The 27,952-nt window shown below is 32.2% G+C and overlaps 1 protein-coding gene across 1 annotated transcript; it reads left to right on the top strand.

Moving 5' to 3' along the window:
- The first annotated feature begins 45 nt into the window (after nucleotides 1-45).
- On the top strand, nucleotides 46-27,546 carry LOC140448174 (uncharacterized). Its single transcript, XM_072541284.1, has 2 exons — nucleotides 46-206; nucleotides 25,144-27,546. Exon 2 carries the CDS (start codon nucleotides 25,877-25,879, stop codon nucleotides 27,392-27,394), a length of 1,518 nt encoding a protein of 505 aa, XP_072397385.1. The 5' UTR covers nucleotides 46-206; nucleotides 25,144-25,876; the 3' UTR covers nucleotides 27,395-27,546.
- The last annotated feature ends 406 nt before the right edge of the window (nucleotides 27,547-27,952 follow it).

Consider the following 27,952-nt stretch of genomic DNA (forward strand, 5'->3'; position numbering starts at 1 on the left):
AGTCTGAAGTCCATTAATTTAACTATCAAAAATCATTTTAGGAACATTTCAAAGGACTGAAAACAAATAAACAAGATTTCTTCCATTTGTGAAGCATTTACATCAGGTTTTACAAGGGGTTATGAAGCAATTTTTTCCAGGAAGATTTTGGATCAGGCCAGAAAGATTTTGTCAGCTTTTGTGGCCTTCTAGCTTGATTATAAATGGTAAGATTTATATATTTTATCTGCTTTCTACTTAAATTTTGAATTGTTACCAATTTTTTATTATTTCATATTTTCCTCATACCTGCCTTAGTAAACATTTTATTTTGTTTTATTTTTCTATTTGTAAAACAATTTAAGTGATTCTTTTGCATTAAATCCACAATTGTTCCTATTGTACGAGGGAGGTGCGTCTAGCTTTTGATGAATGTTCTTCGTCATGATTTACCCTTATTTTGTCTGCTATGTTGCTGTTCCACTCTTTTATTGGTCTGTCCCTTCTATTTTTCCTATTGGTTTAAATTCCCACACTCTGTCACTTGCCTATTACTATCCATCCGTGTTGTATGACCGAACCATGCTAATATTTCCTCCTCTATTGTGTCAAGTAACGGTTTAATTTTAAGTCTGTCTATTATTTCTTCATTTTTCAGTCTGTCTATCCTTTTTGCCTCTGTCGTTCTTCTGAGGTATTTCATCTCTACTACTTGTATCCTACTATGGTGTCTACTATTTAAGATCCAGTTTTCTGTTCTGTATGTCAACGTTGACCTATTAGACCAGGGAAATAAAGTTTTTTACGTGACACTGACCGGGCCAGGCAAACAGTTGGCTTGCGTAGTATGGACCTCTGTTCTTCTTCTACTTCCATTACCGTTATCGATCGTTGGATATCATATTGGCTACCATATTCGCTCTCGTGACTTTATTGACAGCAGCTCCAATTAATGATGTAGTTGATTTTCTGTACCATTGTGTTAGATTTTTCCAGCTATGATGTTCTTCTTCTACCAGGACCACCTTTACCGTGGATCTTGCCCTGAATGATCAGATGTAAAAGTTCATATTTTTCAGGTTGTCTCATAATGTGACCGAAGTATTCCAGCTTGCGTTTCTTTATTATATTGACCAGTTGTACTGTTTGGTTCAGGCGTCTAAGGACCTTCTCATTTCTAACTCTGGCGATTCAGCTTATTCGTATATTCGTATAACCACATCTCAAGAGCTTCCAAGTATTTAAGCATCGCCTCACTTAGGGTCCATGCTTCCACTCCATACAGTAGCACTGGAAAAATATAGAAGTATGACATTTAAACTCTAAGGTCAATGCTAAAATCGTGGCTGCAAAGTATGTTCCTCATTTTTACAAAAGTGGCTCGAGCTTGTTCTATACGTCTTTAAATTTCGACAGTTGGATCCCAACTGACATTGATATTACTGGCGAGATACACGAGTTTTTCTACTCTGTCCAGTACGGCATCTCCGGCTTTTATACCGTCATCCTGTATATAGTTTTGTTTGCTATCATATATTATTTAGTTTTCTTAACGTTGATTTTTAATCCATACTGACCACATGTTTGTTTTATTTTGTTCATTAGATTTTGAAGGTCTTTCCGCAATTAGCCAGCACTAAGGTATCGTCGGCATATCTAGTATTGTTTACGGTTACACCATTAACAATAATACCTTCTGTTGCCTCTATTAGGGCTTCCTTAAATATTTCTTCTACATACAAGTTCTTTACTTTTTATATTTATTTCCTCCGACAGTTCTTGTTTAACTTCCATTCTTGTCACTTACTGCCAGTACAGATTTGTAATTATTCGTAAATCTTTATCGTCCAATCCAACTGTTTGCAATATTTTTATCATTTTGGTGTGTTGGACCTTGTCAAAAGCTTTTTTAAAATCGATTGCACAGATGTTTATATGTTGATTTATATCCCTGCAGCTCTGGATTAAAACTTAGATACTGAACAAGGCTTGTCTCGTACAAAAGCCGCTCCTAAATTTGAATTGAGTAGTGCTAATTCTCTACTTTAATATCGTGTATATTCTGCTATGTATTACTCGCAGGAAGATCTTCAAACGTGACTCATCAGACTAATTGTCCGATAATTCAATAGTCCGTAATTAGTTCAGCGAACTAAACTTTTTTGTTGAATTACCTACTTTTTGTAAATAGGCATCTGTTTGGTGACTATAAATTATATTAAAATCTAAGGTAATTAAACTTATAATTTGAAACAAAAATACAAATAATTATTTAGTTTCGGACTAGGCTCTGCCCCTGCTCTGCCGCAAATTTTACAAAAATGACCAATAAACAGTGGTATTGTCCTTACCAAGATCCAGTAGATCTTTAATTTTTTTAAATCGATTACAGTTCTTTATTATTTTATTTGATGCTGGGTGAAACTAGGGAAATCCCCCCCCCCCCCCAAGAAAGAAGTCCAAAATTAAAGACCTATTATTATATCTTTTGGTTGGTAATTCATTGACAAAGTTGGAAGTTCCCCTTTCAATCCAAAAATCCAAATATCTGTTTTTTTTCTGTGTTTTTATTGGTGCAAATTTCATTCACACTGTACGGACTCTAAATTTTTTTTGGCGATTTGAGTATAATTACCCATTGTGCATGGACGTATATTGGACCATGAACCACTTTTAATACCACGCGTTTTCTCTTTTTCTACGCTGGTATGCATGCTATCACCTTCATTTTGTGTGTGACCTTTCTCTAAAAATTTGTGTGTAATTTTGTTGACATGCATCACACAGACCAGGTACAAACAAACCAAAAATGTATTTTTATTTTGCCCTACGCAGTTATTAGAGTAGAAAATTACATGTTCTCTGTTGCATGCTTTAATTTTCAAAAAATATAGATATAGCTACCAATTTAATTGTCCCCGCTCTTTGCAATTCCTTCATACCAGAAAAAGCAATATCCCATTTTTGATTTTATGTCAAACATGATAAAGCTGTAACTAGATGCATTAATCTTTTTTAGATATGTGAAAAGCGATATTAGTCTCTGTATTCAATATTTTTTTTAAATACATGCAAACATTGGCAACCTGTTTATTATTTACCGTGCAGCTTCCCACGTAAAGGCGATAGGTACTTATTACTTATAGTAGAAATGTTTAGACTTCAGTCTAAATATTCTTTGTTCGGTGTCGGCAGTAATGTGATTTCTTCCTCGGAAATGAATTGATGTAATCTCTTATTCCTTGAAGTACTTCTTTGATCCCTTTTTGTTTCCCATGTCTTCTCCGTTGATCTGTTAATAAACAGCCTTGCTTATTACTGTTTTTAGTTTTTTTTTTGTATTCTTTCTACAATTTTAAATATTTTTCAGTGCATATTTATTATATTCTTAGCGTTTAAATAATAATTTATAACAAAACAAAACATTTTAATTATGGTGCATGAACATTTTCTTATCACTGCATTTTCGTTGATTTCTTGAGCTCTAGTTCTCGCCAAATATAATAAATTATGCATCACAGGACGCAAAAAGCTTTTTATTTATAATATTTAATTTAAATTTACTTATTTTTAAAGAAAGATGTAACAAAAACAAACTGCGTGTCAAATTGAAAGAATAATCCTTCCTGTTCAGTACTGTAACAAGTGAAGTTGTTGCACTATTGAACTAAAACATTTAAAAATTTGGAGTTGTTATTATACATAAATTGATTATGCCATCTATGAACTAAAAGACTAATTACCACTTATTTCAATATTGAAATTGGTAGAGGAAATATGAGGAATGCCATGATTGCCATAACTCAAATTTGAATTTTTTTGACTTATTACGATATTGAACTGATGTATCGAAATGTCGACTTAAGCGAATCAGTTGGTAATATCCCAATGTCATAATTTCTGTTAAAGAGACCACACAGTACTTAATTTCATTTTTTCTCAAAAACTTTAGTATTTCAGCACAATTCTAACTCTTTTACAAAAACCTATGTTTCCTGCAGTCAGTTTTTTTGGACTTAATTAGTTATTAACAAATTTTAAGGTCAAAAACGGTCACTTTTCTTATGTAGAAGTGGTTTCAGGTAAATTGGCTGAAACACTGCAGAGAGGTAGCTTTGATCATGCTGATCAAAAGTTATCATTGTGCCAAAACTTCGTTTACCGTGATACGGGGTGTTGGAATTTTTCTTATAAATTTATGATTTATTTAATTTATTGTTCTGAAACCGGTTGATATATACAAATGAAATTTGCTGAGGTTTAAATGGTAGTTATTGCGCATTTTTTTCCATAGAACTAAGAATTTTATATTCATTACTGGTGCGCATACGGGAAATTTTCTTAATTTTTTAAAGAAACAAATGGTGCGCCACTGAGATATTTATTTAAACGTGACACAAAATTCAACTCTTAGTCTCATTGGTTTTTATATTCGCGCAAATATTCGTGGTGTATTTTTCTTATTTATTTACGTAAAAGTGGTTATAGTTAAATTAACTGAAACTGTGCAGAGGAGTAGCTAGATGATCAAATGTTCTCAGTGACTCAGAAATTAATTGTTTCTATTGATTGTGTTGTAGAGCTTCAAAATGTCGGTTTTTGGACCATTTTTCAAAATCATGAATTTGTAAAAGTGCCGTCCCACAATATACAACATTAATATACATTAATTACTTTTAACATTTAGTGTTAAGGAGCGCTCCCAGGTATACAAATTCGTTCACTGCTTCTATGACGTCGTCTTCTATAACAAGTGGTCGTAGGATTTGTAGTTGCGTGCTTATTTTCATATATTTTGTTGGTGTTTATTATTAAACTAATTTTTGTAGCTGATTCTTTTAATGCTACATATGCCTCTTGTACAGAGTTTTCCGTTCTCCCAACAATATTGGTATCATCAGCATAGACCAGGATTTGCACTAATTTATTTTATATTGAACCAGTGGTTGTGATTTGTGACATAAGTATTACTTTTTCAGAGCCAGATTGAACAGTATACAGAAGAGAGTCTCCCTGGCGCAGCCCGTTATTTGTTTTAAAAGGTTCATCAGTTCCCCCTGAATTCGTACTTATATTAAATTTACCAACTGATTTAGTATTCCTAGCTCTTCCATGCTTTGAACATTTCTCTTCTGTTCACAGAGTCGTAGGCTGCATTGTAGTCTATAATTATGTGATGAGTATCAATGCCATATTGCAGTGTTTTTTCCAAAATTTCTTTCAGGGTTGCAATGTGATAAATTGTCAATTTACCACCTCGAAACCAGCCTGGTATTTTTTTACTATCCGTTCTGCATATGGTGCCATACGATGACTGTACTGTGGAAAATATTTTATATACTGCATTTAGAAGCGTAATTCCTCTGTGGTTAGAGCATTCAAAGATATCTCCTTTTTTGTGTATGGTGCAAAAAGTATTCCAATATTCCAATCATTGGGGAGGGATTTCTATGTCCATATTTCTTTTATAAGCTGCGTAATGCCATTATGCTATCATGGCCACCTGATTTATATAGTTCAGCTGTGAGATTATCTATTCCGGGTGATTTGTTTCTGGCTAGTTTTTTTAACTGTATCTTTAACTTCAAGAATCGTTGGTGGTTCCTCTTCCCTCTCGTTTGTTCCCCTTACCTCATCTCTTTCGTCTTTCAGGTTTTCTTCTTCTTCCTCTATATTAAGTGCCTAGTTAAAGAATTCCACCTATCTATTCAATACGCCTTTCCTTGTTATTAATAGGTCGCCATTCTGACGACCTATTAACTGTTGAGATTTTCTATATATTTAAGTTCTTTATTTAGGTGGTTTCGTTTTTTTCTTCTTTTGTGTATCCTCTTTTCTTTTCTTCTCCTTGTCTGATAATTCTCTACAGATGCTCTAGTTCGTCAGGTAAACATCTTTCTGCAGGATTCATTTTTTTCTTTTGTTTCATTCTTGCATTCATCGTCAAACCAACGATTTCTACGGGCACAAATTTCTGTTCCTATTTCCTCTTTCGCTGCTGCTTCAATATCTTCCTTTATTTTGGTCCAGTAGGAGTCTATATCTGTCTGGTATTCATCATTTACATTTTTCCGAGTACCAGTCTGACATTGTAGCATCTCTCAGCTTTTGCACATTCCATTTTTTTTTGTATTCATTTTATTTTCTTTACTAATATTTGAAATTCTATCTCTCAATGTTGAGATCACTAGGTAATGATCTGAGTCTATGTTTGCGCCTCTATAACTTCAGCTGTTAATTACGTCTGTTACATACCTTGAATTTGTTTGACAATTATTGTGTCATATAATTTTTAATTGTCAATGATACTTCACTTCAAACATTCATGCAATCTACAACTATTCTGTTGTGAAAGATACAACACACTCTGTTGTTTTAATAAAATAAACATAGGTTTATGTTTACATTCCTCTATCAAATAGCTTACTAATTTTGTTTCTAGTCAGAGCAGATCTGTAAAAAAACGACCAAATTTTGATGTGAGAGGTGGCATTCGGATTTTTGCAGAAATAGTTCCTTTCTTATAACTTTAAAAGAATTTATTTTGGTATAAAGTCGTACTGAAATAAAATAGGAACAAATAAATTTTCCATAAGATACGGCTGGTTAATAATGTTTTAATTTATTATCCTTGCTGCAAGATAGAAATAAATACACAAAAAGATGCGGAAACAACCCTTTGCTGATCCAATGTTTTTCAGCCATTTAGATTCCACTTCGGGCCTTCATAATTCGCCTAGAAAATCTTTATAGTATAATAAAGCACCTCAATTTTTTTTTAAATCTTGCACAACAAAAACTATATCATATCGAAGTTTACCATTTTTTTTAGTTATAAAAACGTACTAAACCTATCTAACGTACTTGATGAAATTGAAATCGGATTATTCGGACGGTTTCAGGAATATTTTAAAATTATAAACAATTTTTTGACTCATAAACAAATAGAATATCTCGGTAAATATTTGCTTAAAGTAAATTTAGGAAACGGAATTGGAAAAGACACTCGACAAGACAAAGAAAAAAAAATTGAATTGCGAGCTGTGGTTCTTAAGATACAACCGGTTAAAGTTAATAGGATGAAAATCTTTAAACCATTATCTTTTTCGTTTGAAGCTGTCTCGATAAAATTATCATATCTTCAAGATATTTTTAATATACATTATTATAATAAAAACCATATATTACACGTGAAAAATACCCAAAAAATTAAGTTGAGAATTTAATTTCAAATATCAAAATCGGAATACGTAAAAAATGTATTTTCTCTGTTTCCAATTAAGCAATTTTTCTCATTTTTTTCTTCATTCTTCTTAATCGGACGTAATTCAAATAGAGCTATCTAAAAAATTCATTACTATATGCCGAAGATGCACCGGATTTCCCCTAAAACCACTCCTCCTCGTAGGAAAAAGAAAACGGAAAAAATCGATTTACCAAGAATCTGTGCGTGGTAGAAAAAATATTTTAAATAAAAAATGTACCTGGACAATTTTGAACAAAAATATTTATTGGCACTTTTGTGTAAAATAAACAGTTTTCTCTGATATATCGCTTGAAGCGATACGGCTACGAACGCGAAATCAATTTTAAATAAAATTTATATCAATTCGACGGTAAAAATTCGATATCTTTTGATAAGAGTATTCTATGGACAAAAATCGAAAACCGTTTTAAAGGTGGAAAGAGAAGCTTTCTTATGCAATTTTTGCATTTTGCCGTTATTATAGCTGTATGTTATAGGAAATTTTAATTGTCGCTATTTTATTTCAGTAAGACTTTGCTCCAAACTGAATCGTTTTAAAGTTATAAGCAATTAAAGTACAAAAAAAAAACGATGTTTTTAGTAATTTTTAATTACTTTAAATGTTTTGTTAATGTTCCCGAGCTATTTGAGAGGAAGGATAACACAATTATTATTACTGAAGTTATCACCTAACTATTTCTATAAGAATCCGAATGCCACCTCTTATATCTACCTCAAAACAGGTCCTCCCTGGTCTATTAATGTATTTCAGTTTTTCGTTTTTATTTGAAATGGACCTTTAGTCTTCCTTGTCCAATTTCCCTCTTTTAAATCATAGAATTTTCTGTTTTTTTTTTATATAATTTTTTATTATATTCATGATGTTTTACCGAATTGTTATAGGCTATTTGTTTATCTTTTTGTGAGTTTGTTACTTCAAGCAGTTCTTCGAGGACAATCGAATGGGCTTTGCCAAAAAGCTAATCTTTTGGGCTATATCCGGTTACGGAGCAATCAGTTTTATTATATTCAGCTATACATTCGTCAGCTAGTTGTGTTTATGCTCTAATTCAAGTTTTATTTTATTTGCATCTTATTCGGTTCACTAATGTTTGATTAAGTCTTTCGTGTAAGCCATTCGATACTGTTTAAAGATCATTTAAACTGTATCTGCTGCTTTAACTCCAGTAAAAATGGTTGGGTTCTGACACCCATACCATAACCAAACAATTTTTTAATGTGTTTTTGTGGAGTCCAGTGTACAGTCCTTTGTGTGTTTTTTTTCAATGTTTAAAAAAGAAAAAAAATAGAACCCGCATTTTTCTGCTTACCACACGATCTCTCCTAGTGGGATACTTCGCTGGCCCGGTGAAAGAATGACGCAACTACAAAAGTGTAACTTTTCAGGATAGCCAAAAATGTAAAATTATTTTACTTAATACCTCATGCAATGAAGCATAATGAAGTTACAGGATTAGTATTGCAGTTATATTTAGCCACCGTAATTCACTATTATTCACCTATATTCATTCGAAATGAATTCTTAATTTTTCATCCCTAAATTTGATCCCCAATTGCAATTACGTCATTGTTGTCACAAAATAACTGATTCAACAATGACGTAATTACAATTGGAGATCAAATTTAAAAAAATAAGAATTTAGAATTTAGTTTTAGAAAGAAAAATTTAGAATTTAGTTTTAAAGATAAAATTTCCACAGAATACTCATTTTGTAAAATTTTTGGTTACCTAGCTAGTATTGAAAGTTGGAATCGAAATAAGCGCAAAAAGTAATTGAAAAAGTTTATTAAACAAATTGAAAATTATAGTAAAAGCAAACAATTTTAATAAAAAGGAACTTAAAAATAAAATTGAAATTACAAAAAAAGTATCAACGAAAAATTTAATCGTAAAAGGCTTTACAAATCCAGGAATTATATGTTTTGAAAGTAACTGTTTCCAATCTTTTAGTTTGTTATCACCTAAAGGAATTTTTGAAGAGTAAGCCCTACACAGCTGGCATTTATGTGAATGGCTATTAAAAATTTATTTTTTTTTGTTGGCCCCCATAGTTATCGGAATAAAAAGTCACATCAACTCTTGGGCTGGTTAATGACAATTCTTTTAGATAGTAATAAACGCAAGATCCGATTTCTATCGCTCCTCTATTCCCCATCACTTCATTCCAAAAGTAACAGCTAGCTTTATCAATTTCACAAGTGCTATCTGTTTCGGAGACTTGGTCTTTTTTCGCCTTTACTTCTACTACTGTAAAGTTAAAACAGTTTCAGCGATATTTGTAAAAAAATGCAGAACTTTGTCCTATTGGTACAGGTAACACTGCTCGTAAATCATAAGTAGCCAGGTGTATATTGTTATCAGAATATTTTGTTTTCAGTTTATCATTAGTTTTTTCTTTACGACTTAGATTCTTTTCCTCTTAGTGACTTTCAATGGTTGTTTGAATATTTTCTTTTTCTTCTGCTCCGTCATTTTTAAAACATTCGCATTGGTCACAAAGATCTTTCTTCGGGATAGAAAAGCCTATATTAAATTCGCTGTTGAAAATACGAGAATAACAATCGTAGGTTGCTGACTCTTCTTCTGTTGCTTCTTTTCGTTCCTTTATATAGTTCCTGTGAAGTTCCACAAAAATTAAACCACCGTCTATGTATTGCCTCGAAGAATCACTTCGAAGATGGTGACTTTCAATTTGTGGAATTGAATTTATATGGCTACGAATAGAATCCAAAATTTTGTCACTTATTTTCTTGTGCCTCTCATACTTCCCACGTTTACCTTCTGGTATAATAGTAGTTTTTCACTTAAAACTGTTTTAATTAGAGAGCGAATAGCTCTTTCAGTTATTTCAAAAGTTTTAATGAGAAAGGTTTTACATAATTTGTATTTCGGGGAGTGGTTTTTGATGTAAAAATACGTCGGTAGCTCAACTCAAGTGGCTAAATACAAGAAGCCAAAATATCTCGCTGTCTTTGCAAGGACCCTAATGCCCAATACTCTTTAAACTGTGTCTCTCAGCTTTTCAGTTACCTCATTTGGACATTTAAAACGGCGTTTTTCGGTACACACAGCTCCCATTGTTTTAGCAGCTACAGGTTTTCCTGTTCTAGAAGTATACCTCTGTACTGAATTCTTTAGTCTTTTCCTCTTTTCTTTCAAACAATTATCCACATTCCTTTGTCTTTTTTTCTCATTTCCCTTTTTTTCCCATTTCCCTTTGATTTTTCAAAAATGACGCATCTGCTTCCTGGTGACTAAAAGCTGAACAACACGTCTGACAGTGATCTGATGAATGGGGTAACCAAGTTTGAACCCAATGACATAAACTCATTTTCGATAAATTTGCAGTTACGTCAATGTTCCACCGGGACAACGACTTTATCTTTGACCAAGCAAGCAAGCAAGCAAGCAATTTGATTGAACCCAGCCTGTGAGAAATGTTCACCCCTAGGAATTACGTTCGGGTGTAACAATTCATTGGAGCGAGGTGTCTTAACTCGAGTAAAAACAGGAGTCACCCCACCGCGCTCCAATGCTCCAGACCATCCCTTTCCCCCCTATAGCACTCTAATGCGCGATAGAGGCACAACTATCAGCCAAATACTCTTCATGTGGAGGTCCTGGGTAATAGAACCCCAACATGGTTTCCTAACCAAATGCAAAACTCAGGACAGCGCATTGTCGCTATGATCCTGTTATCATGATGTGGCTTATCCGCGAACTAAAATTGCTTACTTGAGCCTCAAGTCTCCGCTCTGAGCCCCGGCTCAAATCGGCGACTTGGTGCTCAAGGCGTTGGGCCCTACGTGCCCGGGTTTTGGGGTTTTTGTTAATTTTTTTGGTGTCTTGCGCCGGTTTTTGTTAGTGTATTTAATTTTTTTTGGTGGCCGAAGCCGGTTTTTTGTTGTTTTTTGTAATTTTTTTTGTAGGTGGCCCTGAAACAAAAATCAAAATTAGTGTAAAGTCTATACTATAACATTGAAAAATGTATATTTACATATAATGTAAATGTGTCTTGCACCGGTTTTTGTTAGTGTATTTAATTTTTTTTGGTGGCCGAAGCCGGTTTTTTGTTGTTTTTTGTAACTTTTTTTGTAGGTGGCCCTGAAACAAAAATCAAAATTAGTGTAAAGTCTATACTATAACATTGAAAAATATATAAATATAAGACAATATAAATTTTATCTTCGTTAAGGCAACCGGGCCCACTATGTGTTTGGCGATAGTCCTTGAGTGTTTTTGAGCTACGAACTGTCTTCTATGTGCGTTGTTGTTATTTTCAAGTATTTTCTCTCTAGTGTTTTATTTTCTCTCTGGTTTAATTTTCTCTCTAGTATTATCTTTGACCATAGCCCCAAAGATGGCTTTGTAAGCCGAAAGAGCTCAGCTAGGAATTAAAATCTTTTACACATTTTAAAAATACTCCCCCTTTTCCAACTTTTGGTTTTTCGTAAGTGTATACACTTATGAAATAATAATAAAACAGGGAGAAACACACCTTTTCTTATTCAATGTTTTCAACCACTAAAATTGCTCCTGGGACCTTTATAATTCGACTAGGAAATTTTTATACACTAACTCCAAATTTCATTAAAATCGATTTAACAGATTTCGCACAATAATTTTGCAATTTAAATAGATATAGAATAAATAATTTGAACGGTCTCAGGAATGTTTTAAAATTACAAACAATTTTTTTGCTTATAAAAAAATAGAATATCTCAGTAACTATTAGCTTAAATTAACAGGAACCGGTATTGGAAAAGACTCGGCAAGACGTTGTTTATAAAAGAAAAAATTGAATTACTAGCAATGGTTCCTGAGTCACAACCGGTCAAATTTTCCGGCATTTGCAACGAAGTTATAAACAATAGGATGATAATCTTCAAACCATTACATTTTTCTTTCGGAGCTGTCTCTATAAAAATTTTCATATCTTCAAGATATTTTTAACATTATTATAATAATAAACAACATCGATATTGCGCGTGAAAGATACCAAAAAATTACGTTGAAGCTAATTGAATTTCAAATATCAAAATCGGTACATGTAAAAAAATGTATTTTCTCGGCTTCCAATGAAGCAGTTTTCTTAATTTTTTTTTAATCCGATGTAACTCGAATAGAGCCACCTAATGAACGCCGGTATTTTGTTATAAATAAATAAATTTATTTATACTCCAGTCTTCAGAGACGAAAATGCCACTGAACCTCTAAAAATAATACAAACAAGCTGAATTATTCTGAATTTTGGGCTCCGTGCGTCGTAGAAAAAATATTTTTAATAAAAAATGTAGCTGAGAAAATTTTGAACAAAAATGTTTATTGGCGCTTTTTGTGTAAAATAAACCGTTCTTATATTAATTTTGAGACCCCAAAAAAGATGCAAAAAAGTTTAACACTTTTACCCCTGGACTTCCCCCTAAAACCCCCTTGCAGGAGGGTAAAAACAAAACAAAAAAGATTTAATAAGAATCTGTATACCGTAGAAAAAAATGTTTCAATTAAAAAATAAAGCTGAGGTAATTTTAAACAAAAATGTTTATAAGCATTTTTTGTGTAGAAAGAACCGTTCTCTTAGAAACAATGCTTGAAGTTTTGTCGATTTTGCATGTCAGTAACGCGCGCGAAATCAATATTCAATAAAATTTGTATCAGCTTGACGGTAAAAATTCGATATCTTTTGATCCAAATGTCCTATCGACAAAAATCAACATGCATTTTAAAGGCAAACTGTGCAGCTTTCATATACAGTTTTTGTATTTTGCAAAAAATAAACTCAGTTTTTATGAAAGTGTTAAATAAATTAACATATCGTAATTTTTGCCATTTTTAATGATTCTCGTGAGATCAATAAAATTGATTACTTTCATTTACCAGTTGTAGTAAAATTTCCATTTTTAGAGATCAATCTTTAAAACCTATCACATGAAATTTCAATTTTGAGTTGTGGTAACAAATATCAGACATTTGAAAAATAAATAAAAAACGCAGAATTTAATGTTTTACATTACAAACGATAACACCATACGGTAAATGCATTTAACAAGATGGTTTTGGGTATAGTTTATTGCAGAAGTTTTGTTCTTTTAAAAAGCATGCTAGTGTAATTGAAAAAAAAAGTTTTAAATGTTTTTGATTGTGTGAAAGTTCAAATTCAACGTTTTTTAAGCAGATTTCAACGGCAAAATCGTGCCACGTTTATTTATTTAACACCTGTCTATTTGCGGCAAAATACTAAAACTGCATACGAAAGCTGAACTCTCTATCTTTAAAATGCATCTTGATTTTTATCAATAGGTCACTCATATCAGAAGATATCGAATTTTTACCGTCGAGCTGATACAAATTTTATTGAACATTGATTTCGCGTGCGTAACTGACATGCAAAATCGACAGTCGCTTCAAGCGTTGTTTCTAAGAGAACGGTTCATTCTACACAAAAAAAATGCTTAAAATGTTTAAAATTATCTCAACTACATTTTTTATTTGAAACATTTTTTTCTACGGTGTACAGATTCTTGGTTAATCAATTTTTTCCGTTTTTTTTCCCTACAGGGTGGTTTTAAGAGGCAGCTGGGGGGTAGGAATAGTAAACTTTTCTACATATTTTTTGGTGTCTTAAAATTAACATTCTCAGACAAATTCAGCTTGTTCGTATGATTTTTAGAGGTTCAGTTGCATTTTCGTCTCAGACAATTAAAGTATAAAATAAATAGATTTCTTTATAACAAAACTGGAACATCTCCGGTGTTTGGTAAAGCGTTTTTTAAATGGCTCTATTCGAGTTACGCCCGATTAAAAAAATGAGGAAAATTGCTTCATTGGAAGCCTAGAAAATACATTTTTTTACGTATACCGATTCACACTTATTGTTTTAATGGTTTAAAGATTATCATTCTATTGTTTATAACTTGCAAATGCCGGCCAACTTTGACCGGCTGTACCTCAGGAACCACTGCTCGTAATTCAACTTTTCTTTTTGATAAATAACATCTTGACGAGTATTTTCCAACGCCGTTTCCCGAATTTAATTTAAGCTAATAATTACCGAGATATTTTATTTGTTTATAATTCAAAAAATTATTTAGAATTTAAAACATTCCTAAGACTGTCTAAATAATCCGATTTCAATTCCATAAAGTACGTTAAATAGGTTAAGTGCGATTTTTTAAGTAAAAAATTGGCAAACTTCTTAGGGTCTAGTTTTTGTTGAGCAAGATTTTACAAAAATTCAATTTTTTTAAAAAGTTTATATTACAAAATTATTATATGAAGGCCGTTAAATCGATTTTAATGAGGAGGACTATTTTACTATGTTAAAATGATTTTCTAGACGAATTATGAAAGTCCTAACGTAATCTTAGTGGTTGAAAAACATTGAATAAAAAAAGGCCTGTTTCCCCCTCTTTTTTGTATTTATTGCCATTTTGCAGCAAGGGCAATAAATTATTTTTTTATTTAGGAAATTTTTTAATAGCTTGTATTTAGTTAGGATTCGGTTCAATACTATCAGCGGTCACTAAATGACCAAGAAAAGCAACTTCTTTGGTGAGGAATTCTAATTTATTTAATTGTTACTTTCAAATTATTTTTCGAAATGTATAATATTGTAGTAATATGAACAAGGTGTTCATATGTAGCGATTTTCAAAATTTAATAACATCGTCCATATAGACGAAGGAACTTATGAAGAAAAGGTCTAAGAACATTATCCATTAGTTTTTCGAAAGTGCTTAGGGCATTTTTTAGACCAAACGGCGTCCTTATAAATTCGAAATGACCATGAGGAACTGTGAAGGCAGTTTTCTCGATGCCATTGGGATGTACTTCCATTTGGTGAAAACCTGGAACAAGGTCCCAAACTGACAAAATATGTGGTTTTACCTAAATTGTCCAATATTTCGTCAATTTTGGACAAGGGGCACTTATCAGTAGTAAAATCCCTAGGACATTGATAACAGACGAGATAATTTCATGACAATCGAAAGCTCGTTCCTTGGTAACAGCACGAAGCCGAAGGCTGAGTGCTGTTACCAAGCAACGAGCTTGAGAAATTTGTCATGAAATTATGAGGCATTCATCAATGTCTGAGGGATATTCGGCGGATAATTTTTCGAAAAAAAAAAAAAATAACTCAACATAACGAAACATTTATTTATTAAAAGTACAGTTAGTGAAAGTACAATTATTAAAATTTAAGTTAACATTAGATTCGTTGCTGTTCTCTGAATATTCCCCAAATATATTTGTGACTGTAGGTTGTATTTGTGAGTAGTGTTGTCATAGGGATTGAAAATTGCACTGAATGCAATTATCAGTCTAATGTTGACATGGTTGGGTAAATTGTTCCACATGACACAAAATGACGAAATTTGAATGGTTGTTAGAACAGTCGAAAAATTATCAGCTTTAGTATTTTCATTTGACTTACGGTAATCAATTGCCATTCTAAATTTTCGCTTAAATAAGATAATTTGATTATTTAATAAGTTAATTACTTGTTTTGTAATTTCTTCTTGAAATAATTTTGAATGTCTGAGCCCTCTAACGTAAATAGTATTCTCATCTCGCGTTCTAATTTCGTGTTTAATTCGCCAGAAGTAAAAGTTTTTTTTTAAGTTAAATATGTTTTTTCATCATACATCAGAATACCTTTATATTTTTTCCACAGTTTTAAAATCTTATCTTTTCTTCTAAATTTAAATAAGTAGTTATAACGGAAATATCAAATTTTGTTGGGGCGTTTGAGATTTCATGTTTTACTTTTCTCCGTGAATAGGTTCAACTCGTATAGTATTACAAAAAGAAATATTATCTATGTGTTGTCTTTCGCAATGAGAATGGACTCAATTGTTGTTTCAGCGAATATAATTTCACATTTGGAAACGTTGCGACGTGGTTGCGACGATAGGTATTTTGTTGTAAAGGAATTGTAATGTCATGACTTTTAAAAGTCAATGTCTTTGGATAATTTAAAATAGTAAAAAAGTAATACATCAAATTTTTTATTCCTATCTGCGATTCGGGCATCTATGATTTCATTTATGCCATATTCTTGAAATAAGGGGATTTTTGTTTATAAAATATTTACGAGTTACGTTCATTGAAGTTCATGTAGAGGGTTTTTTTTTTAAATATGGACAGAATTGAAATATTTTGAAGTTTGAGGGGAAATAAATGTATCAGAACCTACAGATTTCTTATGCTAATCGGAGATAATTTTTAATAATATTTAAATTTATAATGGAGGTAAATCGTTGTTGAAAAGACGATACTCAAAATTCTGAGAATGTTCATGGCTATCTGATTCGAAGTTTTGAGTGAAATTTTCGGAATTCTCATGAGAACTATTATCTATGTTAAAATTGTCCTAGTAAAAATAGCCATTGGTTGATTTCTTGTTGAAATTTTTTTACACCACTCATAGGGGAACTATAATCTGGTTTTGGAATATTTCGTCGATTATACATATTTTTAGGGAGAGGTTTTCTACTGAAACTTGGATTATTGCCGAAATTATTGTGTTCTTCTTCTTCTTCCTTTTTGCATGTAGGCTATAAAGCCTGTTTCTTTTCAATGTTAGCCTCGTAAATTGTTTAAACTATCGCATCTTCTTTTTCTTGGTCTGCAAATACTTCTTCGTCTATTTGGTGACTTATCTAATTATCTAATATATCTTATTCTCCTATTATCTTTCTAATCTTATCTAATCTATCCATTCTACTAATGTGTAAGTTCCACTCTTGTTTCCGTTTTGTCACCCATCCCCTTATATCTTCTACATTGTATGATCTTCTTATGTTTTCGCTTCTCTCCCTATCTAACAGACTTTTCCCTGATATTCATCGAAGTATTTTCATCTCTGTTGTTTCTAGTAGTCGTCTCGTTTTAGATGTGCCAGGTCTTGTTTTCGCCGTGTATGTAAATATAGGTCTAATTGCTGCTTTATAGATTCTTGTTTTTGTGTCTTGTCTTAGTTATCGTAGATTCTGTCATTAAGAGATCCCGCCGCTTTACTTGCTTTTAAGCTTTGTTGTCGTAATTCTTCTTCAACATCTCCGTAACTAGTTATATCTATTCCCAGATATCTAAACCTTGCTTCATGCTTTATTATTTTTCCATCATTTTCGATTTTACATCGTAGTGGGTATTTAGATGTTGTCTGTTGATTAGATGTTGATTATTGTATTTCTTGGCTGTTGTATTGAATATGTGTGTTAATCTTGGAGCCCGTCTTCTGTCTCGGCGATTAATGCGGCGTCGTCTGCAGAACATAATATTTGGATATCTTTGTTCCCCCTTCTGTAAACATGACCTTTACGTACTGCTTCATATTATTTCGTTTATTATTATATTAAAGAGAAGTGGGCTTAACGAGACACCCTGTCTGACTCTGCTTTGTACTGGTATACACTGTATTAGTTTTCCATTTATCTTTGCCTGTTTTCGGTTATATAAGTAGATGTTTTAGATGGTTTGTATAATATTGATTGGGATGTCTCTTTTATACAGTAGGTGTAAGACGTCTTCGACTTGGATGCGATCGAAAGCCTTTGTCAGGTCTATAAAACATAGATATGCTGGTTTATGGTATACTTTTTCCATTGTCAATTTGCCAAGCGTCGGCTTTTGAGGTTCTTTGATGTCGATGCCGACCATTGGCGTGGAAATTAAGAAAAGGGATCAGTTATCAAACGCATATTTCAAGAAAAATCATATAATTTTTATTAATTTTTACATAATTATATTCAGGAAAATTTCTCAATTTTTGGGCAGAAATTGTTTAAACAATTTTTTAAACAAATTCAAAATATCACCTTTTGTGCTCCAAAAAATATTTTTTAGGTTTTTGGGTGACTCTAAATAAGATCTATGTCATTTTTCTCAAAAGTTAATAGTTTTGGAGATATAAGCGATTTAAAATCCGAAAAATGCGATACCTAATATGCATTTTCGAGGCTTGAAAAATATGTAAATGAGTATTTTTGAGATTCAAGAGTATCTAAACTAAAGTATCAACATTGATTTTGGTGAGAAATCGGAGCAATATTTTCCGTAGCAGAAAAAGGTGATCTTTTGAATTTGAATTGTTTCCGGCAAAAATGTCCGGCACCCTTCAACCTTCGATTTGTTTAAACGGGGCATTTTTGAATAGGACTCTTCAAAGGACAGAATCAGTTTTTTTTTCAAATGGGAGCGGGCTCACAACACCGAATAAATAACAAATTAATTCTTTCAAATTAAAGCTTGTTAATTTTAGTGATTTATAAGAATATTGGACTTATTATTTAGTTTTTACATAAACCATAATATTTTTTTACAATTATCTGTAAATAATGGCTCATTCTGTCAGAAAATTTTAAAACATTGTCTATCCAGCAATTAAGATAGTCAACTGAAATTTAATTTTTAAACACGGCCTACTGTTAATGCACAAACAGGGTGAATCTTCAATATTTTGCTTCGAGTTAGAGATATCTGAAAAAGTTATTTGGAAAAGATGTTCCAAATATTATTTTAACCCCACATAACAAAGTTTTATGTCAAAATTCGCACTTTTACTTTTTTCATTAATTGAAGAGCTTATTTCCAGTGTCTTAAATCCAAAATTTCGATTTTTTAAATTTTCTTTTTTTAAACTTTATAGATTTCTTCAAGTCTAGAATAAAGTTATATGTACCAAAACAACTTCTTATTTACCATTTAAAAGTGCATATGAAAATTGTAAAATTGTATAATTTGTATGTTAAATTTGTATGAAAATCTGTAATTTCATGGATTTCATTATATGGATGTAAGACACTTTGGAAATAAGCTCTTCAATTGTAGTCAGGATTCTAAAACGGACAGTTGGCTGTCCCGAGATGCATCTTTAGACAGCCAATTGTAGATTTAGGATCGAGATTACAAATAATACTGAAAAACTAAAATTGCGAATTTTGTCATGAAATTTGGTATGTGCGTTTACAATAAGTGGAACAACTTTTCCAAATAAGTTTTTCCGATTTCTCTAACGCGAAGCAAAATATCGAAAATTTACCCTGTTTGTGGATTCGCAGTAAGCCGCGTTTAAAATTTAAATTTCAGATGACTATCTTAAAAAAATGTGCACTAACAACATGTATGACTGTGCAAAATGTCAAATCTGTATGTATTTTAGTAGCTGATATATAGAGTTGTCTTCATCTTAAATGCGACACACTGTATAATAATGAATACTAGTGTTCAAGATGCATCGCGATAGCTGTAAAGAAATTAATTAGAAGGACTGAAAAGAATCGTCAGTGTGCCTGTAAAATTGTAAACTGTTCGCTGAATAACGTCTTTTGCAGCAGTGTCAATCCTACCCAATTTTTTATTTGGTCGCTTTCGTTTTAAGGAATGATCTGTAACTGTGCCTAATTTAATAATTGTATATATCGTCTTATACCCGATTTTTTTAATACATGAATTCTCGAAACAATTGCATTATCAGCCATCCCAATATTTTCTTTTTTCAAACACTCATACATATTTAAAACTATTCTTTGGGATTGTACGTGCAAATCTTTATTTTTTAATTCAGAGCTGTCATTAACATAATTGTCATTATTTATTGATAACACAGAAGTTGATGCATCTTAAAAAATGCCATCCTAGAAAAATATAATATTACTTATAACTTATATTACCTATACCTTATAAGCCTCCGCCTCTGCAATAGGAAATATTTTAGGGTATCGCATAGCCAGACAACAGGTGTTCATTAGAATTTATGGCTTTGCGCTTCGCGCTGTTGCCATAATGCATGAGTTTAAAATTAGTGAATATAACCTTAATACCATTATTAATATATCTGCAATTTTTCATGTTTCCAGGTAAGGTATAAAATCAATGAAATTTGGAAAAAAATAATACAATTCTTGAAACCGTTTTTGAGAACTTGGATTCTTAAAAGTTGTCTGATTTCTTAAAAGTCGATCATTATATCTATAAAAGTATTACCGCTAAATTCATCAACAGGGCAACGTCGAACGTTCAAATTCTCTCCAGACTACAATGTTGCCAATATTCGAAAATTACTTAGAATATAAGTAATATATACAAAGTTCACGGTTGCTTTAATTCATTAGTGAAGAGTCCATGGAAATATTAGTACCTAGTTAATTAATTTATATATATATTTTTGAGAATAAGTTCATATTATTTTTTAAGAGTGTCGTTCGTTGACTAGCAATTGAATAATAACGAATAGAGAATAGAGAATATTTTTTAAATATAACCTTAGGAATTTTAGGAAATATGTCTGACAACCTTGATTTGAAAGGCGGTCTCTTTGATACCAGAATAAGACATGTTTATGTTGGAAAATTATTAGTGGATGTACTATACTCGATGACCTACTTCCGGATCTGAATCCTTGTTGTTCATCTGATATAGTTGTTAGTTTATTGATTTTATTGGTTAGGACTTTTGTGGTAAGCTTAAGTGTGGCGTTCAGTAGATCTATAATTCTATAATTGTTGGAGTCTTCTTTATCTCCTTTCTTTAAACATTGGTATCATCATGCTGTTTCTCCATGCGTCTGGTATATTGCAGTGCAATATTAGTTTTTGTATAAGTTTTGTCATCTCTAGGGTTATACTTTCTCCTCCGTGTTTTAGAAGTTTGTTGGTTATTTCATCTGGTCCTGGCGACTTTCTATTTTTGAATGAATTTATAGCTATCTCTACTTCCTGAAGTGTTCATTTTTTGTTATTATTATCAACTGCTTTGTTTCATTTCATTGTGGACCTCTCGTTTTTTTTTACATATTAAAAATTGATCAATCTAAAAAAATTGATTATTACAATTTGTTTAAAAAAAGTTGTGTAAATGAATTAGGACCACTTTTCGATGGGTGACCTCTTGAATCTTATTCTAATGTATCTCATAAAAGTGATTATGTAAAACACTCTCATAGGATTATTTTTCCGAACTAACCCAAGCTTTTCACCTTGTCTGTGTTGACTGATCAGTTTAAGCATCTTCATTTTTTTAATATTATTGTATTTGAAAATAAAATAAAACAAATAGTTTACCTACAATATTTTAACCCTTAACTTGGCAAAAGATTAATTTTGAATCGAAAAATCTGAAAATTGGTATGTTTGCTGTTTGGGCATCATACAAATATTCTATAACAACAAAAAATATGATGATACATATCTCTATGTCAAAAATTTGGATTGTATACCAGAGTATACATCGCCAAATAGACCGAAAAATAGTTTTGTATAGCATATCATACATTGCCAAATCATGAAGGACAAGTAATATAAATAAGAACTATCCAAATTTAATCAAAAATATTTATTTATTAATGTGAACATCCATAAAACAATTTCTGTTATGCACTAAACATAGTCTAATATTACACTTATTAAAAAATATGGTAGTTTGTCCCTTCTTGTAATTTCTGCACCTGCCCATTGCACCGTATACTGGAAAATGATCCAGATGATCTAATCTGATATCATCTTGAGGTCTAGGCTTTACCGGGTTTTTAATTTTTTTGGAAGGTAGTGGTAGCTGCTCATTGCTAGGACGTCCTCTTTTTATTTTGTCAGCCTACAGTAGATATTTGGTAAGATTAATTTTAAATTGTTTCAAAGGAATCACTGTTTCTTTTTATCTTCTTGTAGAATGCTTGCATCACGTTTATATAAAAGCCAAGCATTATTAAGAGAGAAAAAATGCCCATATACCATCTATGTGTTTTGAAGCGTATTCTATATAGAGCAATCAACATGTCTGCCAAATCCAGACAACCCATATGACTGTTATAGTGTTTTATTAACTGTGGGCATGGAATGTGGATTTTTCTGTTTTCCATTTTGGAGAATCTTTGTATGGTAGCCATTAAAATGGAGACTACATAAGAACTACATAAGGTTACGGACTTGTTATCGTACCATTTTACAACGACAATGCAACTATCATTGACTACTCTTTGGTCGAAAGAACCTCTCCCATCTTTTTTCATTTTCTTATCAGATTCAAGTGCCCAAAAAAAGTATTCCAAATTCACTACGAAGATATGTAATAAATTCTAAACTTGTTAAATAATTATGTCGAAACCCCTTTTTTTGTTTGTTCTTCACATATTGTCTTCTCAAGCCTGCCTTTTTTCCTCTTGTATGGGACCATCATTTCATCCACTGAACATCTAGACTCTGATTCAATTGTGAGACTTTCTTCATACACGATCTAAAATAGGCCTTATTTTTAAATATCTGTCAATAAACTCCTCATTGTTGACAAAATGTAGGCTGCGTCGTTTTGCTTAATACCTCTTTAGTGACATTACATTTGCAATAAGTTCATATCGCGTCTCTTGAGACCAATAGTCCGTGTACGCCTGCATGTCAACAATCCCCACTAAAATTTCGATAGCTAAGAAATCGTGCATCTAATCTATATTTGTGTCGTCTACATATTTGTGAAATGTTTGTATCGAATACAGGTTAGTTTGTTCTACGATTAATTCAACAATATCTGGACTAAAAAAGGTTTTAAAACATTGCAAAGGTGTTTTTATATTTTGGAGTTTTGTAAAATCATTACTTTGTTCTCTTGTTTTTTCATATTCAAAATCATCAGTCGTCCAGTTGAATGAAGGTTCAACTTTTTTCCCCTTCCGTTTTATTGAAGAACTTGCTTGTTTTTAGACTACTAGAGAAAATTGTGACATTACTGAGGGAGTAGCTGCTGCTAGTCTTCGTTTAATGACTGAAACAGGTAATATTTCTACAGCTTCTTCTATATCTTTTTCAGAAGTTATATTTTCTTCAACATTATGATAATAATACCTCTTGTTCGTCATCACTACTACTTTCTGGGTCAATTTCAGCACCAACTGGAGGCAAAAGAGCCATTATTTTATATATTCTCCTTTTTTTAGTCTGAAAAAAATTAATGTCAAATAAGCCATATCGGTCGGTGTATGCTATACAATACAAAAAGTTTTGATTCCATTTTTTGAAACAATATTTACAGTAAGTACATCAAAAATTTATTTATACATAAACAGTAAATTGCTTCAAAAACAAGTTCCCAAAAAATAGCACTGTATAATATAAAACATTAAACTGATATAAACACATATAAAAATTTACGACTTGTTGGTTAGAGTTGGAACAACACGCTTGCTCAGCCATTTTGTGGACACTGTTTCCGACTAATGTCTAGAGCCTGACCCACTACTCTGAGCCGCGTATTGTAGGTTGCCTATTATGAATTTGAATCGGGGAAATTACTGACAGACTTACGCATGACGTCCGACATCGGATAATCATTTTTGACTAAAATAGATGTTAATAATTATTTTTCTTACAAAACGAATTGTCATTAGAATAGGCAATTTTAGTATAATGATTTAATGACTCCTTTTTTAACATTTATGTTGTGATTTGATTTATAATTTGGATATATGTATGTTCATATGTGTTGGTTTTTTGTATACATAGTCCCATATCCACTATTTTCCTTTGAGATTAAAACATCCAGAAAAGGCAACGATTTATTTTATTTCTTTTCCATTGTAAGTTTTATTGACTCCTCCTTTTTACCTTTTATTTATATTAATCAGAAGTGTGTCCAACATATCATCTACATATTTCCAACGTATTGTGGGCTTTAAATTTTGATTAGGAATATTTGTTTTGAAGTCTTCCATCAATATATTAGCTAATAATGGATTTAAAGCACAGCCCAAAAATTTTGTTTGTAGAAATCATTGTTTAGATGAAAATAAGTGTTGTCAGTAGATAATGTCAACAGTTCCGTTATAGCTTATACATTTAATTTGGTTCTAGTTGTTAATCTATCATTTTGTAATTTGGTCCTCATTGTTTTATCTAATGGTACATTTATATATAGACTATTTATTTATATAAAAACTTACTTAGAAAATATTGCATATACAAATCAATGTACCAAATTATATTAAATTTAAAAAATATAGATAATTTTAATGAAATTTGTGATTTTTTTTCTATCTAATCGTTGTTTTATTTAAGTCAAGCATAGCCACAGCTATACAGATCTCTGTTTATAGTAATAACTTTTCAGTTTGTTTTTAAATAGTACATCTACAAAAAAGGTGCTACATATTTGATTTATTCATGCCTTGTACGTGTGATTTTTTTGAAAACGTGTTAGAGACCTTTTCTTTGTAATATCTAAGTATAAATGAATAATTTCTCCGTTTCGAAATACATTATTCAGCACAGTCATATAAAAATTATTTATTAAATGATGGTTAGTTCCTCGAAAAGCTCTGGCTTTTAATATTTTTTGTTGCGCAAATGAACATATATCTAAATTATAAATTAAATCACAACATAAATGTTAAAAAGGGAGTCATTAAATCATTATATGATAGAACTAAAATTGCCTGTTCTAATAACAATTCGTTTTTGGAAGAAAAATAATTATTATAACATCTATTTTAGTAAAACATGATTATCCGATGTCGGACGTCATGCGCAAGTCTGTCAATAATTTCACAGATTCAAATTCATAATAGACAACCTACATTACGCGGCTCAGAGTAGTGGGTCAAGCTCTAGACATTATTCTGTATCCGTACCATCAGAAATAAATGCGCGAAATTAAGAATTTTCGGACCGATTTCTAGTCGGCTACATACGGTAGTGTATACTCACTATACAGTGCCAAGAACTGGGTTTCAAATACTATTGATTGTCAAATAAAAAATTTGGAAAATTATAATGTATTAACATACGTTGCCAAGTTAAGGGTCAAAATCGTTTCGACGAACTACAGTAGGAATAGTAGATGAAATAGATAATTTGCTTACTATGTAAGCATGTCTTAAATATATTATAGTTATTTATATATTTTTTTGTAGTTATGGAAGAAATAATGAAGAATCAACACATTTAAGGCAACTACGGCAGCTCAGACGGAATTCTGATAATTATAATTTTATAATTGCCTATTGCCCTTACGAGCCTATGGTAACTTGTCGAATTGTCATAGTAGAAAACGGCCTGCAAGTGTTTGTAGCTGAGTGTAATGGAAAAGTGTTGTTGTAAATTCCCCGTGAGGACTTATATTTTTTCTTGTTAGTTGGTAAGCAAATACATACGCTAGATAGTGAAACCCAAAGTGTCACCATCGCGCCTATAAGTCGGGACGTCACATTTTGGATACAGGCTGCTAGCATAACACAATTAGGTAATAGTTTTATACAGTAGTTTATTTTTGCAAAGTTAAACAGTAAAAAGTTGTAAAAACTTTAGGAGCCAATCGACACTTAGCAGAGTAGGGCCTTTAGGTTAGTAAATTGTAGACTTAATATTAGGATTGGAGTAAGAAACTAAAAAGTGTAACATTAACAGTGGTTATTCCCCCTTGAGGGAAAATTTTTAATTTTATTGTAAAATTCAGACATAGAAAAAACGCTAGGTAGGGAACCGAAACGTGCCATCTCGACGTAGTTAAGGGCGGAAACCACTCCTTTGCTACAAGTCGGGACGCCTCGAGCAATTAGCTCAACCGAGCAGCTAAGAGCACTGACCTTTTTCGTAGATATTGTGTGGTTATCTTATTGATTCATTTAAAGACTTTAAATTTTCTCCATGAGTGAAATGGAAAAAAGACACTCTACTGTATCAATAGATACAGAAGAGAGCTTTAGATGTAGTTTGAGGTTAGAATTAAAAAATAGTTTAAGTACGGTCGAACAGGTTCAAACAGTAACAGAAAAAATGAGTGAATTATTTGACTTTATAGATAATGACACAGATCCCTCGAAAAGAATGACTAAAAGCGGAAAAGATGGCCTAAAGACACGAATAATGGCCTCAGCTATGGACCAGGCTAACCTGATAGGTCAAATACAGGTATTAAAAGAAGAAAATGGGAGACAAAGAGCAGAAAACGAACTGTTGAGGAATAAGTTGAGCCAAAAACAACAAACAGAGCGCGTGTCGTACGCGCGTATAACTGCAAAAACTGAATCTGAGATAAAAATAGAAATGCAGAAGCAGTCAAATACGCTATTTATAACGAGTGACAATGCACAGACGGAAAAAAAGGCACAGGAACAATTTACACAGGTTCTAGATCCGAGACAGTCAAAGATAAGAATAAATAGAATGAGAACAACGGGGAAGGCTTTTATTATCGAAACAACAAGTAAAGAAGACTTGGAAAAAATATGCAATGTTAAAAAAGTTAAAGAGCAATTCAAGTCTGAATTTTTGCGAAAAAGAAAATCGATGGTTATCATATACGATATCCCTTCCAACGAAAAGGAGGAAGATATCGTAGATAAAATACATATGCAAATTTTTGAAGGCATGTCAAAAAAAGAATTCGCAGAAGGTTTTAGAATAAGATTTAAAACCGGACCTAGAGGAAAGCTAACGGTACATTATGTAGCAGAGGTCTTCCCGGATCTAAGGAAGAGACTTATCTCGAATCGTATTTTCATTGGGTTCTTCAGTGTAAATGCGAAAGATTACATCGTTGTACCAAAGTGCGTGAAATGTCAGGATCTAGACCATGTTATCAAACATTGTACCAAAGAAACGGCTTGTAGTCACTGTGGAGAAGGCCATGCGAAGAAAGACTGCTCAAAAACGGGACAGCCAAGAGTGTGCATACCATGCAAGATAAGAGTTAAAATTTGCAATAAAGACACAAAAGATTGTCCTACTTATAAAATGTTGCTGGATCGTTTTATCCAAAAAGCCGATTATGGTAAACTCGGTAGTGAAGATTGTAAAATACAATCAACATATGTAGTGGGACAGTCTAAAACACCATCTAAAAGACTAAGGAACATACTTAGAATGCTTTCTTTCAGAAGAAAGAAGAAAGAAAAAAAGACTTGTGATTTACTGAAAAAAGATAGTGAAGGTGTATTGGCTCTGGATGAAGATATGAAGCTTAATATGAGATTATCAACGTTAGAGGAACTTTCTCCGAAAAATATACCGACTGATGCTGACGAGCTGTTAAAATTGCTAAAACGAGTCTTTGTTAGAAGAAAGGATGTACTCGACCTGGAGGAACTATACAGTGACTGTAAAAAGCTATGTGAGAATCGCAACACAGAAATAGCCACTCGGCCATATACACACCAGGCTTAGAATTGTGAAAATTAACGAATGTGTAGCACGACCCTGATTCATTGAGAAAGTAGCCGCAGAAAATATGGTTTATGTACAAGAACCATATACAAAACAACGCAAAATGCAATGATTGTCCATAATATCACAAAAAGCGTGTGTAGGTGATGATCCCATAGGATACTTTTCAACAGGGAGATGAAACTTTTCTTGAAAAGAGAATTTAGTAATCAGAATTGCGTCTGTGTTGAGTTATAAACAAGAGTCAGAAAGATAGTAGTTGCAAACCTGTATTTTTAGTTCAATGAGGACATTGAGGCATATGTAGAACAAATTAGAGTTATTTTCATAGCCCATCGAAACGAAAAAGTTGTGATCGTAGCGGATGCGAACGCTAAATCGGTATTGTGAAATGCTCCACATACGGATGACAAAGGCACATTAGTTGATGACATGATAAATGAACTTCGACTAATTGTGCACAATAGACCCGGAAATCCACCAACATTTCAGAATGGGGCAAGTGCAGCAAGTAGCATATATATTACCATATCGAATGTGATGTCTGCAAACCTAGCC

Source organism: Diabrotica undecimpunctata, chromosome 8, assembly GCF_040954645.1.
Source record: "Diabrotica undecimpunctata isolate CICGRU chromosome 8, icDiaUnde3, whole genome shotgun sequence".
NCBI classification, from domain to species: domain Eukaryota; kingdom Metazoa; phylum Arthropoda; class Insecta; order Coleoptera; family Chrysomelidae; genus Diabrotica; species Diabrotica undecimpunctata.

Coding starts and splice junctions, on each gene's coding strand:
- LOC140448174 (XM_072541284.1), top strand. CDS start 25,877: ATGAGTGAAATGGAAAAAAGACACTCTACTGTATCAATAGATACAGAA.